General features: G+C 40.8%; 1 protein-coding gene across 1 annotated transcript in view; it reads right to left on the bottom strand.

Annotated features, from left to right (window-relative positions):
- Positions 1–3,412: 3,412 nt before the first annotated feature.
- The window catches only part of LOC309338642 (uncharacterized protein), a 40,284-nt gene continuing 23,480 nt past the window's right edge, over positions 3,413–20,216 (bottom strand). The window contains exons 10-18 of the mRNA XM_081855967.1: positions 18,879–19,067; positions 14,469–14,631; positions 13,490–13,639; positions 10,605–10,765; positions 9,904–10,077; positions 8,073–8,220; positions 4,836–5,020; positions 4,340–4,481; positions 3,413–3,715 (exon numbers count right to left, since the gene is read on the bottom strand). Coding sequence (XP_081712093.1) covers positions 3,528–3,715; positions 4,340–4,481; positions 4,836–5,020; positions 8,073–8,220; positions 9,904–10,077; positions 10,605–10,765; positions 13,490–13,639; positions 14,469–14,631; positions 18,879–19,067 — 1,500 coding nt within the window. The 3' untranslated portion in view covers positions 3,413–3,527. The remainder of the gene's footprint in view (positions 3,716–4,339; positions 4,482–4,835; positions 5,021–8,072; positions 8,221–9,903; positions 10,078–10,604; positions 10,766–13,489; positions 13,640–14,468; positions 14,632–18,878; positions 19,068–20,216) is intronic.

Here is a 20,216-nt window from a genome sequence, read left to right as displayed (position 1 = left end):
ATCTGGGACGCAAGTAAAGCGGTGATGAGAGGGTTTCTAATACAACAAAACACTGTAAAGAAAAGACTCTGGAATGAAAAGAAGCAGAAGATACTGGAGAGAATAAGTGAGGGTGAAAGGAAATTAAGATCCAGGCCCAAGTCTAAGGAAGTGCTGAGAGAAGTGAAATTTTTCCAGGCCCAATACATGAAACTGATAAACCAAGAAGTGGAGTGGAAAATTAAACAAATGAGACAAAGATCTTTCGAGTCAGCAAACAAGTGTGGGAAACTGCTAGCATGGCAGTTGAAAAAAAGACAAAAACTAAATACAGTTACAAATCTAGAGATTGAAGGAAGAATGGTTCAGAAGCCTGAAGAAATTAGGAAATGTTTCCAGAGATATTTCAAAGATCTTTATGCACAAGGGCCGCAGAAAGAATCTGAGATAGATCAATTTATCAAAACTAACGGATTACAAAAAATTTCCCAGGAAATGAGAACAACCCTGAATGTTAAAGTTTCACAGCAGGAAATCGAGAGTGCCATACAGAACCTCCAATTAGGCAAATCTCCAGGCCCTGATGGACTTACCTCCAAATATTATAAGGTTTTGAAGGACTATTTGATACAACCCTTGATGGAGGTATGTAACCAGATCATGGAGGGTAAGAAGGCACCAGAAACGTGGAAAGAAGCTTTCATCACATTGATTCCTAAAACAGAAACTGAAAAGACTCAACTTAAGAACTACCGTCCCATCTCACTCCTAAATGTGGATTACAAAATTTTTGCAGATATTTTGGCAAATAGATTTAAAAAAGTACTGAACGAGGTGATTCACAAAGATCAAGCTGGCTTTCTCCCGGGTAGGCATTTGTTTGACAATACGAGAAACATTATTGACATTTTGGAACTCTTACAAACAAATATTAATACTAGAGCGGTGCTAATTTTTATTGATGCGGAGAAAGCCTTTGACAATATTTCTTGGATGTTCATGAAGAAAAATTTGGAAGGGATGGGAGTGGGACGGGGGTTTGAAAATGGTATAGAAGCAATATATTCAGATCAAAAAGCTAAATTGATAGTAAACAATGTGGTGACGGAGGAATTCAATATTGAAAAAGGGACACGACAAGGGTGCCCTCTATCCCCATTATTGTTTATCTCGGTCCTGGAGGTGCTTTTGAATATGATTAGAAGGGACCGGTCAGTTCGGGGCATTGAGGTTGGAGTGAAACAATACAAACTGAAAGCATTTGCAGATGATTTGGTATTAACATTACAGGAGCCAGTTTCTAGCACAAAAAGAGTTTTGGATTTAATTTCTGATTATGGTCGGGTGGCGGGATTTAAGTTGAACAAGCAAAAGACTAAGGTCTTAGCAAAGAACCTAACGTCTACAGAAGCAGATGAGTTTTTGAAAGAGACAGGATTAAATGTGGTTAAAAAGGTAAAATACCTAGGGGTGTACCTGACTTCTAAAAACTTGAATTTGTTTAAGGACAACTATGAGAAATGTTGGTCAGAAATCAAAAGGGATTTGGAAACTTGGACAAGACTAAAACTTTCCTTGTTAGGCCGAATAGCAGCTATAAAGATGAATGTTTTGCCGAAAATGTTATTCTTGTTTCAGACCCTGCAGATTGTGGACAAAGTGGTATGTTTTGGAAAGTGGCAGAAGGATATCTCTAAGTTCGTTTGGCAGGGCAAAAAGCCCCGAATTAAGTTTAAAATACTAACAGATGCGAAAGAAAGGGGGGGATTTGCCCTGTCAGACTTGAGGTTATATTATGAATCTACAGCCTTCTGCTGGATGAAAGATTGGTTTTTGTTAGAGAACACTGATGTCCTAGATCTGGAAGGGTTTGATAACGCTTTTGGGTGGCATGCGTATTTGTGGTACGACAAGGTTAAAGTTCATAAAATGTTCAAAAACCATATTGTTAGAAGAGCAATTTTTATGGTCTGGACAAAATATAAAGACTTATTGGAGAGCAAAACACCAAGGTAGCTTTCACCGGCAGAGGCCAAGGCACGTAAGAGACTTAACATGGAGGCCTACTGGCCAAAATATTGGGAATTAATTGAAAAAGATGGTGACAATTGGAAGCTGCAGAGTTTTGAAAATGTAAAAAGCAAGGTGCGAGACTGGTTGCATTATGCTCAAATTCGGGAAATTTTCAAAACAGATAAAAAGGTTGGGTTTCAGGTGGAAAAATCGAAATTAGAGACAGAATTGTTAGAACCTAAAGACAAATTACTATCAAGAATGTATAACTTGCTGCTTAAATGGAATACACAGGATGAGACAGTCAAATCCGCCATGATAAAGTGGGCACAGGATATTGGACATAACATTATGTTTGAGGACTGGGAAAGGTTATGGACCACCGGATTGAAATTCACGGCATGTAGTGCCCTGAAAGAAAATATTATGAAAATGATATACCGGTGGTACATGACCCCAGTCAAGCTTGCTAAGATATATCACCTGTCTGATAATAAATGCTGGAAGTGTAAAGAGGCGGAAGGGACGTTCTTTCATCTCTGGTGGACATGTCCGAAAGTGAAGGCCTTTTGGGAAATGATCTATAATGAGTTAAAAAAGGTATTTAGATATACCTTGCCTAAGAAACCGGAGGCCTTCCTTCTGGGCATTGTAGACCAGAATGTGTTAAAGAAGGATAGAACTTTTTTTATGTATGCTACAACAGCAGCAAGAATTCTCATCGCAAAGTGTTGGAAGACACAAGATTTACCCACACTGGAGGAATGGCAGACGCAGTTGATGGACTATATGGAACTGGCGGAAATGACTGGCAGAATCCGAGACTTGGGAGAAGAAAAAATGGAAGAGGACTGGAAAAAATTTAAGGACTATTTACAAAAATATTATAAGCTGTATGGATGTTAAGAAAATGCACTTTTTAGGAAATATTAGCCCCAGCAATGGTAATTAGGTGAAATGAAAACTAAGGCACAAGAAAAGAGAGGTGAAATTAAGAAAAATCTTTATTGCGTTATGTTTTAATCACAATATATAAGATCATGGTTACAATAACTTTGACTTTGGTAACATGAAATTGAAAGATACAATAAGTAATGAATTGAAAGATACAATAATGAACTGAAAGATACAATAAGTAATGAAATAAGATAATAAATAGCTGAAGACTTTGTATTATGAATATTGGGTTACAAATATATTGAAATGGGTAATATGACAAAATGAAAGATACAATAAGCGATGAAATAAGATAACAAAATGCTGAAGTTGGTATTATAAATAATGCAGATTCGGGAAGATGTGGGGAAGCCCAAAAGATTCTGTAAAAGAAATATGATTTATGAAACTTTTGTATTTTATTCTTTGTTCTTTTTTATTCTGTAAAACTAATAAAAATATTTAAAAAAAAAAAAAATGAAGCTCCTGAACGTACGACCAGGAGGGAAAGAATATGCCAGTCAGGCATGTGACTCTACCAGGGTCCTACTCGAGTGTAGGACGAGCTCCTGACAAAGCAATCCAGGAGCTTGTGAGTCTTAGAAATGTGGCAGAGCGCAGAGTTGGTAGGGCATGGGAGGTGTTGTAAGCCCAACAGCAGGAGTAAGGTCCAGGTCTTCTTGAGATGTTCCAGGGGGAGGCTGGAAGGTGAATCTCTGCAGGAGACTTGTGAAGAAGAGGAAGAGCTCCATTTTGGCAAGAGTCTCACCTACACATGCTCTCCGACCTGTAACGAATCAAAGGGGGCAGAGAAACCAAGTTTATCAGTTGCTTAAAAACACCCCAAATACAGTGGTACCTCGGTTTAAGAACCGCCCTGTTTACGAACGATTTGGTTTATGAACTCCGCAAAACCAGAAGTTTGCAAATGTTACCTCAGTCTAAGAACGGAATCTGAGCGGTGGAAGGGCAACAGTGGGAGGAGGCCTCATTAGTGAAAGCGCACCTCGGTTTAAGAACGGTTTCGGTTTAAGAATGGACTTCTGAAATGGATTAAGTTCATAAACTGAGGTACCACTGTAGTTTAAAGCAGATTAAATTGCAGCAATAAAATAACAGCTAATGGTATCCATCTCAAAAGAATTATGAACTCCCAATACGAGCCATCCTGCAATGCTGAAAACTGGGGGGAAGGGGAATCTTTTTCACCCTGAGGGCCACATTCCCAGGTGAGCAACATTCCAGGGGCCACACCCCAATGGTGGCCAGATCTGGTGGCAGAAATGGCCACAGCAACTGATGTGATCCTTACCTTTGCACAGTATTCTACATTCCAGGCATGTAAAAATCCCATTGACTAAGCACACACTATGCAGAGACACACAAAAGCAAAAAAAAAAAAAAAAGTTACCTGCAGAGAAAGGCATGAAAGCATCTCTCTTTATGAATTTTCCATCAGAATTAAGAAAATGCTCAGGATAGAATTTATGTGGTTTCTCCCATTGAGATTCATCATGCAGCACAGAGGACAGCAACGGTATGATATGAGTCCCCTGCAAAAGTAAAGTGAGAGTTATTTTAAAATAAAGCATATGCCTCTAGTCCAATAAATATTGAGTGCTGTAGAAATGAGATTCGAATTCATATGAGAAATGTCTTTAGTTTGAAAAACTTTAACATATAAGTCATGATCTTCCACCAGATATGGTTTGTTTTCCTACCTTGTGTTCCTTCCCACTGAGATCTGTTTAATCTGACAGCTTCCAAAGGGTAGATTGCATGCTTACAGTGTAATCCTATAAAAGTCTGCACAGATGTCACCCACACTGAAGTCCAAGGGGCTTACTCCCAGGAAAGCCTTAAAATGTATTGTAACTAGTGGGCAGCAGTTCAGTGAAATGGATCACCTTTGGAATGAAGTAGCCATTGAGGGTAACATCTGTAGTCGTGGCATGTGGCAGGTTGGTTGGGACAATATCAGCAAATCTCTGGATCTCATGGACCACGGCATCTGTATAAGGCATTTTTGTTCGGTGTTCAATCCTTGGCTGAGAAGATCCAACAACCTTTGCAATTTCTTCTTGGACCTTTGCTGGGGGAAATTAAAAGAAAAGCATTAATTTTTCTGCCAAGATTATCTCCTTGACCTTGGTCTCTTAAGATATTAATACTTGAAGCATAAAACTGCCATAAACTGGTTCTCCAGTTCCCTAGGCTTGCAAATTTAATCTCTAGGCCAAGGTATTTTAAAACAGGACAAACAAACATTTTAGCCAATAACCTGATAAACTGATGGAGAGAAATTCATCCAGGATGATTATTGAAATATCACTGCTGGGAATATCTTGAGGTGGTATCTTTTACATATAAAGGCAAGACAAATTTTGGAGAAAATATGGGGAAAAGTTAGTTGGAGAAAGAGCATTTGGACAGAAAGCTGGACAGGAAGAGGATGATTCAACAGAGGTGGAGGTGAAAGAGAAATAAATATGGAAGAGGATGGCTGTGAAAATTCTAACTTGGAATGTAAATAGGCTAAATAATAAGACTAAAGGGAATAAAATTGAACATGTTGTAAAGAAGTTAAACTTGGATAAATAAAACTTAAATAAAAGGTTGGGAAAGAACTTTGTACCTTCTGATATAACAAAAAAGAGAGGAGTTGTAATGTGTATAAAACCAGATTTGGACCCAAAGCAATTATTCAAAGATGAACAAGGAAGAATATTGATAATGGGAAAATACACCAGATCTTCATTAGGGGCTAGAAGAAATATTATTTGAACATTTGAATGAAAAGGTGATTTTGATGGGTGATATGAATGGTGTAGCCTCCCTAGATTGGGACAGGAGTATAAGTATAAGAAAAAATGAAACAAAAGAAGGCAAGCTACTGAATGCCTTTTTTAGGATGACTGACAATTTAAGTTTAATTGACATTTGGAGAGAAAAACACCCACAGTACATTTTATTTGACTGTGAATTATTCTGCAAGCTGGAAAAAACCCTGTATGGACTTCTAAATATTTTTATACTAAGGTAAAGGGGGCAGAAATCAAGAACATTACGAGACTACAACTCTTTAACAGTGGAATTAAGAACAGAGACAAGTTTTCCGATGAGATGGAGACTAAATGAAAAATTAGTAAATTATAAAATTTATTAAATCAAGAAATATTAGAAAAGGGGGCAAAAAAATTAAAGGATTATTTTGAAATTAATTTAAACCAAGAGATAGATTTAAAGGTGGTATGGGGTGTGAGTAAAGTGGTAATGTAGGGGTGGGGTTTTTTTTACATAGCAAAGCGCATACCAAACAAATATAAGAGCAGAAAAAAACAAGAAATTTTACAAGAAATAAAAGGGAATGGGAAACAATTAATAAATTTCCCTTGAAAAGAGATAGCGAAACAGGATGTCAAGATGTTTCAAATGCAATATTCAATGATAATAAACCAAGAAATAGAGTGGGAAAGTGTTTTAAATATTTAAAACAGAAACACTAAAAACAGAAACCTGTTGGAGACCAAAACACCACTATGACTTTCACCTTTGGAGAATTTAAAGTAAAATAATTTAAGGTTTTATCAGAGAAGTTAACAACATGGTTACAATATCATCATTTGAATGAAGTATTTAAAAAGGATATGAAGTGGCGGGGTTGGGGAACAAGCATCACAACTGGAAAGAGACCTATTAAACTGTAATGTTAAAGTGATATCTAAAATGTATAAGATCTTATTGGAATGGGAGACAAAGGATGAACAAGTGAAATCTTCAAGGATACACTGGGCAATAGATATTGTTAATAATATAAAAATGGATGTATGGGAAAGTTTATCAAAGGTGGATATAAAATTTGGAGCATTTTATAGTTTAAGAGAAAACTATATGAAAATGTTATATAGATGGTAAAGATAAAGGTAAAGGGACCCCTGACCATTAGTTCTAGTCGGGGACGACTCTGGGGTTGTGGTGCTTATCTCGCTTTATTGGCCAAGGGAGCCGGTGTACAGCTTCCGGGTCATGTGGCCAGCATGACTAAGCCGCTTCTGGCAAACCAGAGCAGTGCATGGAAACGCCGTTTACCTTCCCGCCGGAGCGGTACCTATTTATCTACTTGCAATTTGACGTGCTTTCGAACTGCTAGGTTGGCAGGAGCAGGGACCGAACAACGGGAGTTTACCCCGATGCGGGGATTCGAACCGCCGACTTTCTGATCGGCAATCCCTAGGCTCTGTGGTTTAACCCACAGCACCACCTGCGTCCCATATAGATGGGACCTAACACCTAATAGATTGGCTAAAATGTATAAACCCAAACTGAATATGTGCTGGAAATGTAAAGACAAAGAAGGTAGACTTTTTCATATGTGGTGCTCTACTAATAAAGTTAAAGCTTACTGGGAAATGATATATAATGAACTGAAAAACATGTTTAAGATGTTTAAAAAACCATTAGCTTTTCTTTTGGGAAGTTTGGAATCGGAACTACCTAAAAAGGAATGAAAGGAATGGAAATGGTTTATAGAGTATTTACAAACAAACTAAACAAATTCCTTCCAGTAGCACCTTAAAGACCAACTAAGTCAGTTCTTGGTATGAGCTTTCGTGTGCATGCACACTTCTTCAGATACACTGAAACAGAAGTTTCCAGACCCTTCTATATAGTGAGAAGGTTCTATATAGTGAGAAGGGTCTGGAAACTTCTGTTTCAGTGTATCTGAAGAAGTGTGCATGCACACGAAAGCTCATACCAAGAACTGACTTAGTTGGTCTTTAAGGTGCTACTGGAAGGAATTTGTTTTGTTTTGACTATGGCAGACCAACACGGCTACCTATCTGTAATTACAAACAAACTGTAAACATACTAAGACATTGGGAGGATTAATGTAAAAACCTTCTGTTTCAATATACATATGGGATATATACGGAAATATATATCTAAATGATGTAGGAAGATGAAATGAAATGTAAAAACCACAGAAAGGGAGAAGGGTGTCCAGATTGAAATGTTAAATTTAGGATTGAATAATTGTTGTGAGACACACACACACACACACACACACACTTTCTAATAGTTACATATAACTGGAATTAAGATATCTCAGATTAATGGGTGCCAAGCCAATGAAAAGCACTCACTCTGAATTTCAGGATATTTCATCATTAGTAACAGTCCCCAGCGCAGTGTGGTAGAAGTTGTCTCCGTGCCAGCACCAAATAAGTCGGCCACAACAGTTTTTAAATTTTCATTGTGGAAATATGCATTCGTCTTGTTCTTCTCCTCCTCCTGGGTTGCAAAGAGTATGAACTGGTTAAAACGAATGGAGTGAGAAAATTTCAAGTGCAAAGATAAAGATGAAAACCTGACAGGACCCATCATTGCACATCAACACAATCGCTAAGTAGTGAGAGATTCCAGGTCTTCCAGACTATGCCATCATGATAATATAGGGTTTATTTACACATGTATACAACCCGAACCTAAAATGGAGGGGCTCAGCATCAACACTCCAAAACATCTAATTTCTCCATAGACACAGCTGTTGCTCTCCATCTACCAGCTAAGAGAGGAGGTTGGGGAGGCTTGGCAATCCAGCTCCTCCTTCTCTGATGCTAATCGTGGTGCTTAACTGCTCAGCCAGTGCTTAACCTGCAAGAGTATTATATGACTGCATACATGGAAGGCAGCATTTCTGGCGAACACTTGTAGAAATCTGAAATCAAAGTTAACATAAAGTGTTGTTTTCTGCTGACATATGGTTCTCAGTTGAACATCTTTAATGTATTTACTCATAGTCTAAAATGGAAAAATAACACTGAAATACCACATATTCATCTGGAAATGTTTCATTAAATTGTGATAGACAATGTGGTGCCCTCCATATTTTGGAGATTGCAACTCACTTCTGCCACACTTTCCAACAGGAAGAGTAACACCAATAGTTCTTAACCCGAGATACTATTTCTGGGTTAGCAGAGTCTGTAACCTGAGCGTCTGAAACCTGAAGCGTCTGTAACCCAAGGTACCACTGTATAGTTAAAGCTTTCACCATTAGTGATGTATAGAAGTGAGAGCTGGACCATCAAGAAGGCTGATCGCTGAAGAATTGATGCTTTTGAATTCTGGTGCTGGAGGAGATTCTTGAGAGTCCCATGGACTGCAAGAAGATCAAACCTATCCATTCTTAAGGAAATCAGCCCTAAGTGCTCACTAGAAGGACAGATAGTGAAGCTGAGGTTCCAATACTTTGGCTGCATCATGAGAAGACTCCCTGGAAAAGACCCTGATTTGGGAAAGAGTGAGGGCACAAGAAGAAGGGGATGACAGAGGATGAGATGGTTGGACAGTGTTCTCGAAGCTATGAACATGAGTCTGTCCAAACTGCGGGAGGCAGTGGAAGACAGGAGTGCGTGGCGTGCTCTGCTCCAGGGGGTCACAGAGAGTCGGACACGACTAAACGACTAAACGACTAAACGTCTAAACACCACCACCAACAACAAGCGCAGTGCATGGGCCAATGTTTTTTCCTTGCTCCGAGATGCCTCTCCACCCACAAAGTTTCCTATCTCCTCCGGTGTGAAGAGCGCCTTCTTCTGAGCACACGAGGCATTTTCCCATCCCCCTTGTATCAAAAGGGAGTCAGGCAACCATTACCTCTCATAAGCCAATGGTCTATCTGCCATAATTCCACCCCTGAAAACTCATACACCCCAACTGTCATGTTTTCTTGATCAGGGATTTCCCCCCAGAAATGCTGTTGAGCATGCAACCATTGACCCTGCAGAGGCAACTTCTGTAAGACATTAACAATGGCTGACTATTGGGAAATGGTAGGAAGTATGCCAGGTTGGTCCCTTCTGCAATAAGACTTCCTGACTACAACTTATGCATTCACTTGTGAATATGCCCTCAAAAAATGAATTGAAAATGTCAACGTTTATTCTGGGCCAACTTATAAGACTCCATTACCTCTTGCTGTCGGATAAGAAATGAGTCAATAAAGCTCCTCTGGTCATTTTCATCCAGATCTCTGAGGTGTTTTATGAAGGTGGCATTTATGAAGGCAAACAGTTCATCTCTGTTTTGAATGATAGTCTTACGAGCCCCCAGAAGAAAACCAAGAGCAGGAAACATGTTATACAGCTGAAAGGATAAAAATGTGAAAAAAGAAAGAAACATTAGGAAAGCTCAGTACAGTTCTCTCAACTGTGTCTCTCAAAGCATGGTTGCCCAAATACAAACAAAACTATTGAATGGCATTTGGAATGGGGGGTGGGCTATGTCAGGAAAGTGTAATTTATGTGCAACCCCAGAATAATAGGCTATGGCAGTTCTCCTCTGGAGGTTCGCCTTCAGAGAAGGAGATCTGCCCTTGGAGGCCGCTTCTGAGCCATCATGGAACCAACTATCACTTGTTCTTCCTTGTCCTTGGAGTCCCGATGGCAGTGAGGCCAGAAAGCGTGTGCGCAAAAGAGACTTTGTTACAGTTACGGGATGACTGTGCCATGTGAGGTTTCTAAATATTTCGAATCACCACCTGGTTTCTCAAGATATCATTCTGTGTTTTGTAGTGAATCCTGAACAATATACAATAAACAGGTTGCCCTGCCCACTTTGCATACAATGTCATTACAATCAACTGTTTGTTTTATTGGAAAAGAATAGATTACCAGGACTGAAGAGCTTCCGACAAGCCGGACATTTTCACTGATCAACTTCAGAAGTCTTATGTATGTGGAATCTTCATAATCAAATCGCTTGTCTAGTAGTATGGCCACTATAATATTGGCAACAGCTGCATTCATAATTGTGGTGGTCTCAAATGGGTTTCCTAGAAATAATTATGACAGTTAAGCAAAAATATTCTTTTTAAAATGTGGGATGTAAAACACACAGGAGTCGAGTACAATGTTCCTAGAATGGACATGCTAGTGGATGCTTTCTACCAGCCAGGAGAAAACTCTGTGTTTCCTCCTGAGCTGGGACAAACTTCCTCTGCATGTGACTAGATGTGGGTGTGGCCTAATCTGGGTTAGGGACACGGGGACCCTCAGAAACCGCAGGCGCGGAAGCCTGCGGACTTGGTGACTCGGTGGGCACCTTAAGCGCCCTCCCCGACCCACGAAGAGCCTTTTTAAAGGCTGCGGAGAGGGTACGGAGAGTGGCGTGGTGCTGAGAGTAGACCGCTACTTCAGTGGAGCGAAGCCGCAAGCCATGGCCGGAGAGCGCTGACTTTCTTCCCAAAATTTGGACTGGATAACAAAGGACCCGTGAGTAGTGGAATTTGGACTTTAAAAATTTTATCCTGTGAATTCGGCACGATCGGGGGATGTGTTAAAGGGAAGTCCGCACCCCCTCTACTTATAGACGATTTAAAGCAAGGAACGGAGAATTAAGGCGGAATGAATACTGTTTTGATGATTTAAAAGTTTTTCACAAATTTGATAGAAGAAGATTTTGTGCTGGAGAGAAAGGGAATTTTGGAACTTTGTGTGTAATCCCCCCCAAAAAACCCGGGAGTGTCCTATTTGGGTGCCGGAGGAAGAAGTGAAAGGAGTTTGACAGCTGTCAAAGAAGCTGTCAAACGGGCGGACAAAGTAAAGAATTTTGTTATTTAACAACTCTTGGAATTAAAGCTGATACATTTGGACTGAGGCGATTGGAAACAAAGTATTGATAATAACAAAGTAACAGATTATTGGAAAAGGACTACTAAATAACTGAAAGCCCCCTAGGGGGAATTAGTGACACTACAATGGCTGCAGAGGGAAAATTACTGGCGGAGATAGAAAAAATGTTCTTTCTCGTGGGAATCCTGCAGGAGCAGAGTATGGCTTTGAGTAAAGTTTTTATGACCTTGAATTCTGAAACAAACAACTCTGCTGAATGCACAAAGGAGACGCATGATAAAAACTCTGCAGCTGAGCAGGAAGAGATGCCTTTGGAATTGACAGAGAAGAAAGAAGGAGTTCAGACACTACAAGTGGAAAATATCAACCAGGAATCTGCATTGTTAGAGTATGAGCAAGAAGACCTTTGGATTACAAACCTGCGAAAGATGAGAAGGAAGAAGAGAGAAGTCCCTGGAGTACTTGGAATATTAAAACTAAAAAGAATAAAGCAACATGATTGGGACTTTCCTCTTGAGTATGGAAAACTTGATGGTCTTTCGCAGCAAACACTTTTTAACATTCTGGATGAAAGAAAATATGATGTGACTCTGACTGAACTCCTTCGGGGTCTTAGGACCAACAAAGAGGACTACCAACATAGTTGGCAGAGAGGGACTGACAGAGAATCAGACGCCTCGGACGTGAGGAATCCGGGCTAAGAACTATTTTTTGTTTGTTTTTTTTAGACATTTGTCTGGGAAGGGACAGAAACCGGGGCGGGGGGGGGGAGAGAATAGAACTATAAAATGTTTTGTTTTGTTTTACTTGGTCAATGTGACCTATAATTAATATAATAAAGGGAAAATTTGTGGAGGGGAAGTTAGATCGACCTTAAAAAAAAAGAAATTAATGATTATAAGAGAATTGGATAAGTTGAATATAGATAAACAAAAAGAATTTAATTTTTAAAAACAATATGAATATCTTTAAGAGGTTAGGTAAGAACTTGCTGAATTAATTTTGGAACTGGGATGTAAGAGGAGGGGGTGGGGGGAAGTCAATGAAAGTGGGTAAAGAAAATTAGGGTATGTAATTGTATTTGTGTGTTTGTGTGTTCTTGTCTTTGTGTGTGTGTTTGTTGTTATAAAATGTAAAAACCCAATAAAAATTATTTAAAAAAAAATAATCTGGGTTAGGGGAGCACACTCCTTTGCTTCTTCTTCTTCTTCTTCTTCTCCTCCTCCTCCTCCTCCTCCATTTTTCTACGTGTTAGTAGAAGTGACTGCCTGTCTGCAGTCACTTGGGACTAACTCCCTTATGGGATAGTTCCACATGTATATACACTTTTGTAACCTAAGTCTGCCTTGTGGGATCCATCCATCCATGAACTGAATGAATGTGAGTAAACTACTTTTATATTGACTTTAATAAGATTGTCTATTCTTTTTTAGAGGGAAAAGAAGGGATCTTACCAGGAATCTTATATAGAGAAGCTCAGACGAGCCTGCAACAAGCAAACCGCTATGCGTTTAAACTCTGCTAAGATATAGAACTTGCTAACGCAAGTTAGGGGGGATATAATTAAACAATATATACCCTCCTGCCTCCCTGAACATCCCCACAGAAATTCAAAGTATGGAAAGGGCATTGTTTTTAAGTCTGTTCATGTTGTCTTAAGTCCCCACTGGCAGCTTACCTATGTGTAGACCTCATTTATAAAAGAAACTGATCCTAAGTGCTGCTGGATGTGGCCATAGCTGGGCTAAGACCTTCTTGGGAGTCACAGGAGTTATTGCAGTGCAATCTGCACATTACAGGAACAGAACAATAGTTAGGAACCCTGGGAGCTGTGCTTCTGGAAGTTAGGAATATATAACACAATAGCCTTGGCACCTTTAAACAACGGTTGTGTAGCTATGCACCAGAGGAAAAGAGAAACCCACCTTCGTAAGATTCAAATTTCTTTATCAGGACACTGCATTCCTCAATAATTCTGTCCTCTATGGTCTTCTTTCCCATTCCATAGTCCCGCAATGTGCTTAAAGCAAACCGCCGCATTACTTTCCAGTTTTCACCATTAGACAGAGTTAAACCTGAAGAGACAGGAAGAAATGTTTCATGTTTGCATGGCCATTGAATCAATAAATTATGTTCTGCATTTCTTCCATGGAACTGACAATGGATCCCAGCTGTTCTCCCATTCAGACTCAGACTTCTGAGCTTTGACAAAGTAGCTGGCAGATGTGTCATCAGACCATGACCTGAGAACACATTGATCAATATTTTCCATTTCAAAGTGTAGGATAGAGTGGAGGGTGGTTTGTACATGTCAGGCGTCACAGCAGAACTCAGCTTGTTATTTGTATTCCTCCTTCATTTTTCCTCTCTGTATAGGCTGGGCCAGAAAATGGTCAGTTTCCCCTTGGTGTGTGGCATTACTTTTCCATGTGACAATCATTCACAATTCAAATGTGACAACTATTACATTCTCCTGCCCCATTCTCCCCCAGCTCTGCAATATGACTGTTTGGAAGAAGGTGGGAATGGGAAAGGTTTGCTTTAACTGGTCTCCATTTTTGTTTCTTCAACAGAGCCCCACTGAGCCACTGAAAGTCAAGATCAAAAAGGCTGGCCTGGTCTACTCTTTTTAACATTTTAGCTTGATCTGCAAAAATCCACAGGTGACACTTTTTGTGACACATTCTCAGCCTAATGCCTGCAGATACTCTGTCAGTGTCAAAGGCACTGAGGTGGGTTGAAAAAGTCACAAGGATTTCCCTCACAGGAAACAATGGATGTTGTTGACTTGCTTTGCAAAGCTCATCTTACGAACCATTTCTTGGGAACAGATTGTGTTCACCTGGTGGGATCTGTTTGTGTTTGCAAGCATTTCCAGTTCCAATAGAAAGGGAGGTGCCTCACCAAAGCCTTGTCCAAACTCTTGAAACATTGGAACGATGGGCCTGTCTGCAAATGCGTCCGCCTGATTAACCAGAGCCTCCTTTAGTGTCTCATATCCTGTCAACACCACAGTTTTCTGGGGTCCCATTTGGATGCTGAAAACAGGGCCATATTGCTTTGACAACTGGAATTCAACAAAAGAAAAAGTGAGAAAGAGAGTTCTGGTATACCCAAAGAATATATTAATGTAAAACATCTCTGACAGAACCAAGACTGCATTAGCTTGCACATTTACCTAAGAGTAGAGGCTATTTTATACATTCCACAGAATCCAGTAGCAAAGTTTGACTGTTAGACTAGTATCAGTTTTTTCCAATAACTACTATTGGGCTAGTCACACTTCTCTGAAGTCTCTCAGCCTCACTCACCTCACAGAGTGTTTGTTGTGGGGGAGGAGGGGAAAGGAGATTGTGAGCCTCTTTGAAACTCCTTAGGGTAATGATAAAGGTAAAGGTAAAGGTAAAGGGACCCCTGACCATTAGGTCCAGTCGTGACCGACTCTGGGGTTGCGGTGTTCATCTCGCTTTATTGGCCGAGGGAGCCAGCGTACAGCTGTGGCCAGCGTACAGCTGTGGTCATGTGGCCAGCATGACTAAGCTGCTTCTGGCGAACCAGAGCAGTGCACGGAAACGCTGTTTACCTTCCCGTCAGAGTGGTAACTATTTATCTACTTGCACTTTGACGTGCTTTCGAACTGCTAGGTTGGCAGGAAAAATGATAAAGCAGGATATCAAATCCAAAATCCAAACTACTCTAGAAGTTGGTAGAAATTATTTCCATGTCATTGTGCCTTGGACCGAGCTGAAAACATATGACTTAAGAATAGTAATTTTGTGGAATGAATTCCCTTTTTGTATCTTTGCAAATCATCATGCAAAACAGCATCCAAATAACATAATGATAAATTAAAAGAGCATTGTCTATGCCTTAATGCTGTTCAAGACATTTGCTACTAATAGCTGTAGCAGCAACAGTTGCTGGACTCATGATACAGCACCTTAGCCTTTTCACCAAGTTCAGTAGACTTCACCGTGAGAGCAGGGCCGGGGCAGGAGAGTGCCAGATTTCTGGAATTCCAATGTATTACCTCCGAGGATGTGGAGAGGCTGCTTGGACGAGTGAAACTGACCACCTGTCTCCTTCAACCTTGCCCATCCTGGCTCATAAAAGCTCTGTGGGGTGGTGAATGCTTCCCTCTGTTAAAGAGCCTTCCCAAACCCACTAAAAGTGCTGGTTATATATATATTTTTTGAAAATAGTTTTTATTAAATTTCATATTTCCAAATTAAACACATCAAATCAATTAGTCCAGATTATAACAATACATATCATATAATCCAATTGTTTTCCAAATTGTAAATTTTTGTGGGGGGTACCCAAGCTTCTTGATTGGCAGGAGTCCAATCCTCGAATATTTGTTCTGCTTCCATATTAAGAATGATGTTTCCAGTCTCTTCTTCTCAATACTTGTCATTACTCATTTTCCTTTCCATTTTCCTCCGATATGCTCCGCAGGTGGGTTGAAAAAGACAGTCTTATTTGTATTTCTGTGTGGGCTTTGTGCTGCTTTCTTGTAAATCACTCTCCTCCAACAGTCCTTTCCGCTCGAGCGAGTAATCGCCATTTTTGTCGTTCCAATGAAATACAATCTAGAAACTCGCTCTTTAGCTTTTCCGACCTGTTGCATCGTGAATTAGTCTTTTTGCAGGAGGGCTGCCCCTTCCAGTTCGCAATCTCCTCGAAAATAATATATCTTTGGCTCGCCCTCCCCAAGACCTACTCCAGCAGCAGAGGTCTCTTATCAAGTTTCCATTCTTACTGCGTCACAAGAGAGAGCCCTTCTTCTTTCCAAATCCTTCACAGAGTAAAACCTTTAAGTTCATAATTATTCCCACACAATTCATTTTTAGTCCCATTTGCAATTTATTTCTGTGACAGATCTTCAGAGGGAGGGTTATTAATAATCACATAGAGCAAAAAAAATAAAAAGTAATTTCCCCCCTCTTAGTTCCAGCATTCCAATCCACATACCATATTTGTAGTACTTTGATGTAATCTTCCTTCTCAGTCCGTCTCAGTCTTCTTCCTTTCAGTGGTAAAATTGTTAGCAGATAAAAACTTCCTGCCTCTCTTGAAGCATGTGCGTTATCTTTCCCAATTTTTTTCCTTTTAAGTAACGCAACTAGTTTCGCTCCTGGAAGCAGCTTCGGAGGAGTTCCGAGGCCCGCCAAGGGTTATGCACTCAGTGCCTCATCCCCTCCTTCTTCCGAACTCGGGGGTGATTTATGGCAACAGCGGGTGAAAACGGCATCTCTCCCCCCTGGAGAGATGAAGGGAGACTGATATACTCCCCATAATCAGCCTCTAATTACCTCGTGTGAGCTGGATAGATGTTAATATCCGCCATCTTCCAAGGCGCCCCCTAGCGGCCCCCCTAAAAGTGCTGGTTATAAAACTGCTTATTAAAAAATAAATATTTGGACCCAGCCAATATGGCCAACTATCACTCAGTCTCAAATCTTCCATTCTTGGGAATGGTGGTTGCTGAGCAGCTCCAAGCACGCCTGGAGGATGCGGCCCACTTGGATCCCTTCCAATCAGGATTCTGGCCTCATCATGAGACTGAAACTGCCGTAGTTGTGCTGGTTAATATCTCCGTCGGGCTAGGGACAAAGGTGAAAGTTGTTTCCTAGTTCTGCTGGATGTCTCAGCAGCTTTTGATACCATCGACCATAACATCCTTCTGGACTGTCTAGAGGGGCTGGGAGCTGGGGGCACTGTTATACAGTGGTTTTGCTCCTTCCTCCTGGACCGTGTCCAGAAAGTGGTGTTTGGGGATAAGTGTTCAGACCCCTGGACTCTCACCTCTCACCTCAGGTTTCTGTCCTCTCCCCCATGCTTTTTAACATCTATATGAAGCCTCTGGGAGGGATCTTCAGGGGGTTTGGGCTGGGTGTTCATCAGTATGTGGATGATAACCTGCTCTACCTCTCTTTTAAATCAGAACCAGTGAAAGCGGTGAAGGTCCTGTGTGAGTGTTGGGAGGTGGTTGGATGGCAGCTGACAGAATGAGGTTGAGGTTGAATCCTGACAAGACAGAAGTACTGTTTTGGGGGGACATGGGGCAGGCAGGTGTGGGGGAGTCTCTGGTCCTGAATGGGGCAACTGTGACCCTGAAAGAGCAGGTGCACAGCATGGGAGTCATTTTGGACTCACAGCTGTCCATGGGGGTGCAAGTCAATTCTGTGTCCAGGGTAGCTATCTACCAGCTCCATCTGGTATGCAGGCTGAGACCCTACCTGCCGGCAGACTGTCTCACCAGAGTGGTGCATGCTCTGGTTATCTCCCGCTCTGACTACTGCAACACTTTCTACGTGGGGCTACTTTTGAAGGTGACCCAGAAACTGCAACTGATCCAGAATGCAGCAGCTAGACTGAGAGTGGCGGCTGAGACCATATAACACCAGTCCTGAAAGACCTACATTGGCTTCCCAGTTCGTTTCTGAGCACAATTCAAAGTGTTGGTGCTGACCTTTAAGCCCTAAATGTCCTCGGCCCAGTATACCTAAAGAAACGTCTCCACCCCCATCGTCCAAGGTCCAGGGCCGAGGGACTTCTGGCAGTTCCCTCACTTTGAGAAATGAGGTTACAGGGAAACATACAGAGGGTGTTCTTGGTAGTGGCACCTGCCCTGTGGAACACCCTCCCATCAGATGTCAAGGAAATAAACAATTATCTTACTTTTAGAAGACACACCTGAAGGCAGTCTTTTTTAGGGAAGTTTTCAATGTTTGATGCTTTATTGTGTTTTTAATCTGTTGGGAGCCACCCAGAGTGGCTGGGGATACCCAGACAGATGGACGGGGTATAAATAATAAATTATTACTAACTTATTATTGTTATTCAGTTGCAACAGCACAAATATTTGCCAGGAATGCTCAGAAAACCAGAACAAAATAGGCAGTTATAAGGATGAATGTGATTATACCTTTAATGGCACCTCTCAAATCTAGAAAGATAGGCTGAAGGAGATTGGCTGAGGCAAGGTTTGCACCGGCACTTTTGCATCCTTGAAAATGGAGACAGAGTCAAACATGATTCGACACCAGACATCCTGTTCAAATTACCAGTTATAAATTGCAACTTGGTCCTATGACTATTTATTGGGAAAGATAAGAGAAGGTTTTGCAACACACAAAGGGGAGATGAGATTTATAGGCTTTAAAAGAACAATTTTTAATATATTTTATTATTATTATTATTATTATTATTATTATTATTATTATTATTATTATTATTAATACCCTGCTCTGCTGACTGGGCTGCCCCAGTACCCTTTAGCTTTGGCATGGGAAGAACCAGAAGCCTTACCTTTAACATGGTTCTGTAAGGCGTCTTCAGATCCATGATGTGGAGATTCCCAATGAGAGGTAAAGGCCTTGGTCCTGGTGGAAGATTTTGGGAGCTCTTGTTCCAGAAAGTGCCCAGTTTCAAAACAAAGGAAACCATAAGGATAAAGAGGAACAACACTGGAATCGGCTCTGTCCAATCCATTTCGTTTCAGCAAGCAATTTGTTTTGCAATGGTTTTAATGAAAGCTACAGGGTAGTTTGGTCAAGGACAATGTCTTGCAACTGCAGTGAGCAACATATATATTGTGCTAGGTACTGTTTCGAGCAAATCATTAAACCACCCAGTAATATGGAAAATGTCCTGCTTTGTCCCTCTGATTTTTTCTTCTCCACAACTATTCAAAGCTGTACATTGGATGATTTGCCTTTCAGTTTAATGTTTACTCAAGGGGGAAGTGCCCACTTCCACAAACTAATGCTTTCCAGAACAAATTCAAGCTCTCTTGAATTTGGCTGCAGATATGTCACTCAGGATTATCTGTAAAATTAATCTGTTATAATGAGAGTAAAGGGCAGCATTGTGAAATTCTTTGGAGTAATCATTGAACTGCATTTGGGGATGGTTGTTACAAAGTGCAGCAGTATGGACTTATGTAGAGTCAGGATGGCAAGCCCCACAGCAGCACGGAGCCTCTGAGGACCACAAGCACCAATGGCGTTGCCTGGCTGGTGCTTGCACTGCCAACCCGGCCGCCAGCCACCATCATGACAACCAAGGAGGATGTGAAGAGCCCCAAGCCACCCCTAGTGGCCTCGACCCCGCTGGGACTGGGAGCATGCCACTGGTAGCTCAGCAGAGCTCCAAGGCCTGGAGGCCTCCAGAGCCAAACAGACAAAAAGCAAAAACCTCCAGATAAAAACCTGGCAACCCAAAGGCTGACATGGTCTAAAAGACTTCTACAAAAACAACAAAGCTACAGAGCAGTTTGGTCAAAGACAATGTCTTGCAACTGCAGTGAGCAGTATATATATTATGCTAAATACTGTCTCTAGCAAATCATTAAACCATCCAGTAAAAAGTGTCCCGCTTTGGCCCTCTGATTTTGTTTTCTTCTCCACAACTATTCAAAGCTGTACATTGGATTATTTGCCTTTCAGTTTAATGTTTACTCAAGTGAGTGGTGCCCACTTCTTCAAACTATTGCTTTCAAGAACAAATTCAAATTCCCTTGAACCTGGTTGCAGACCTGTCACCCAGATTATGTGTAAAATTAATCTGTTATAATGGGAGTAAAGGGCAGCATTGTGAAATCATTTGCAGATGAAATTATTCAACTTTAATTAGGAACAACTGCAT

This window comes from Podarcis erhardii (assembly GCF_964252035.2).
Source record: "Podarcis erhardii genome assembly, chromosome: 3".
Taxonomy (NCBI): Eukaryota; Metazoa; Chordata; class Lepidosauria; order Squamata; family Lacertidae; genus Podarcis; species Podarcis erhardii.
Note: the sequence above shows the minus strand (reverse complement) of the source record. Positions and strands in the feature narration are given on the sequence as shown.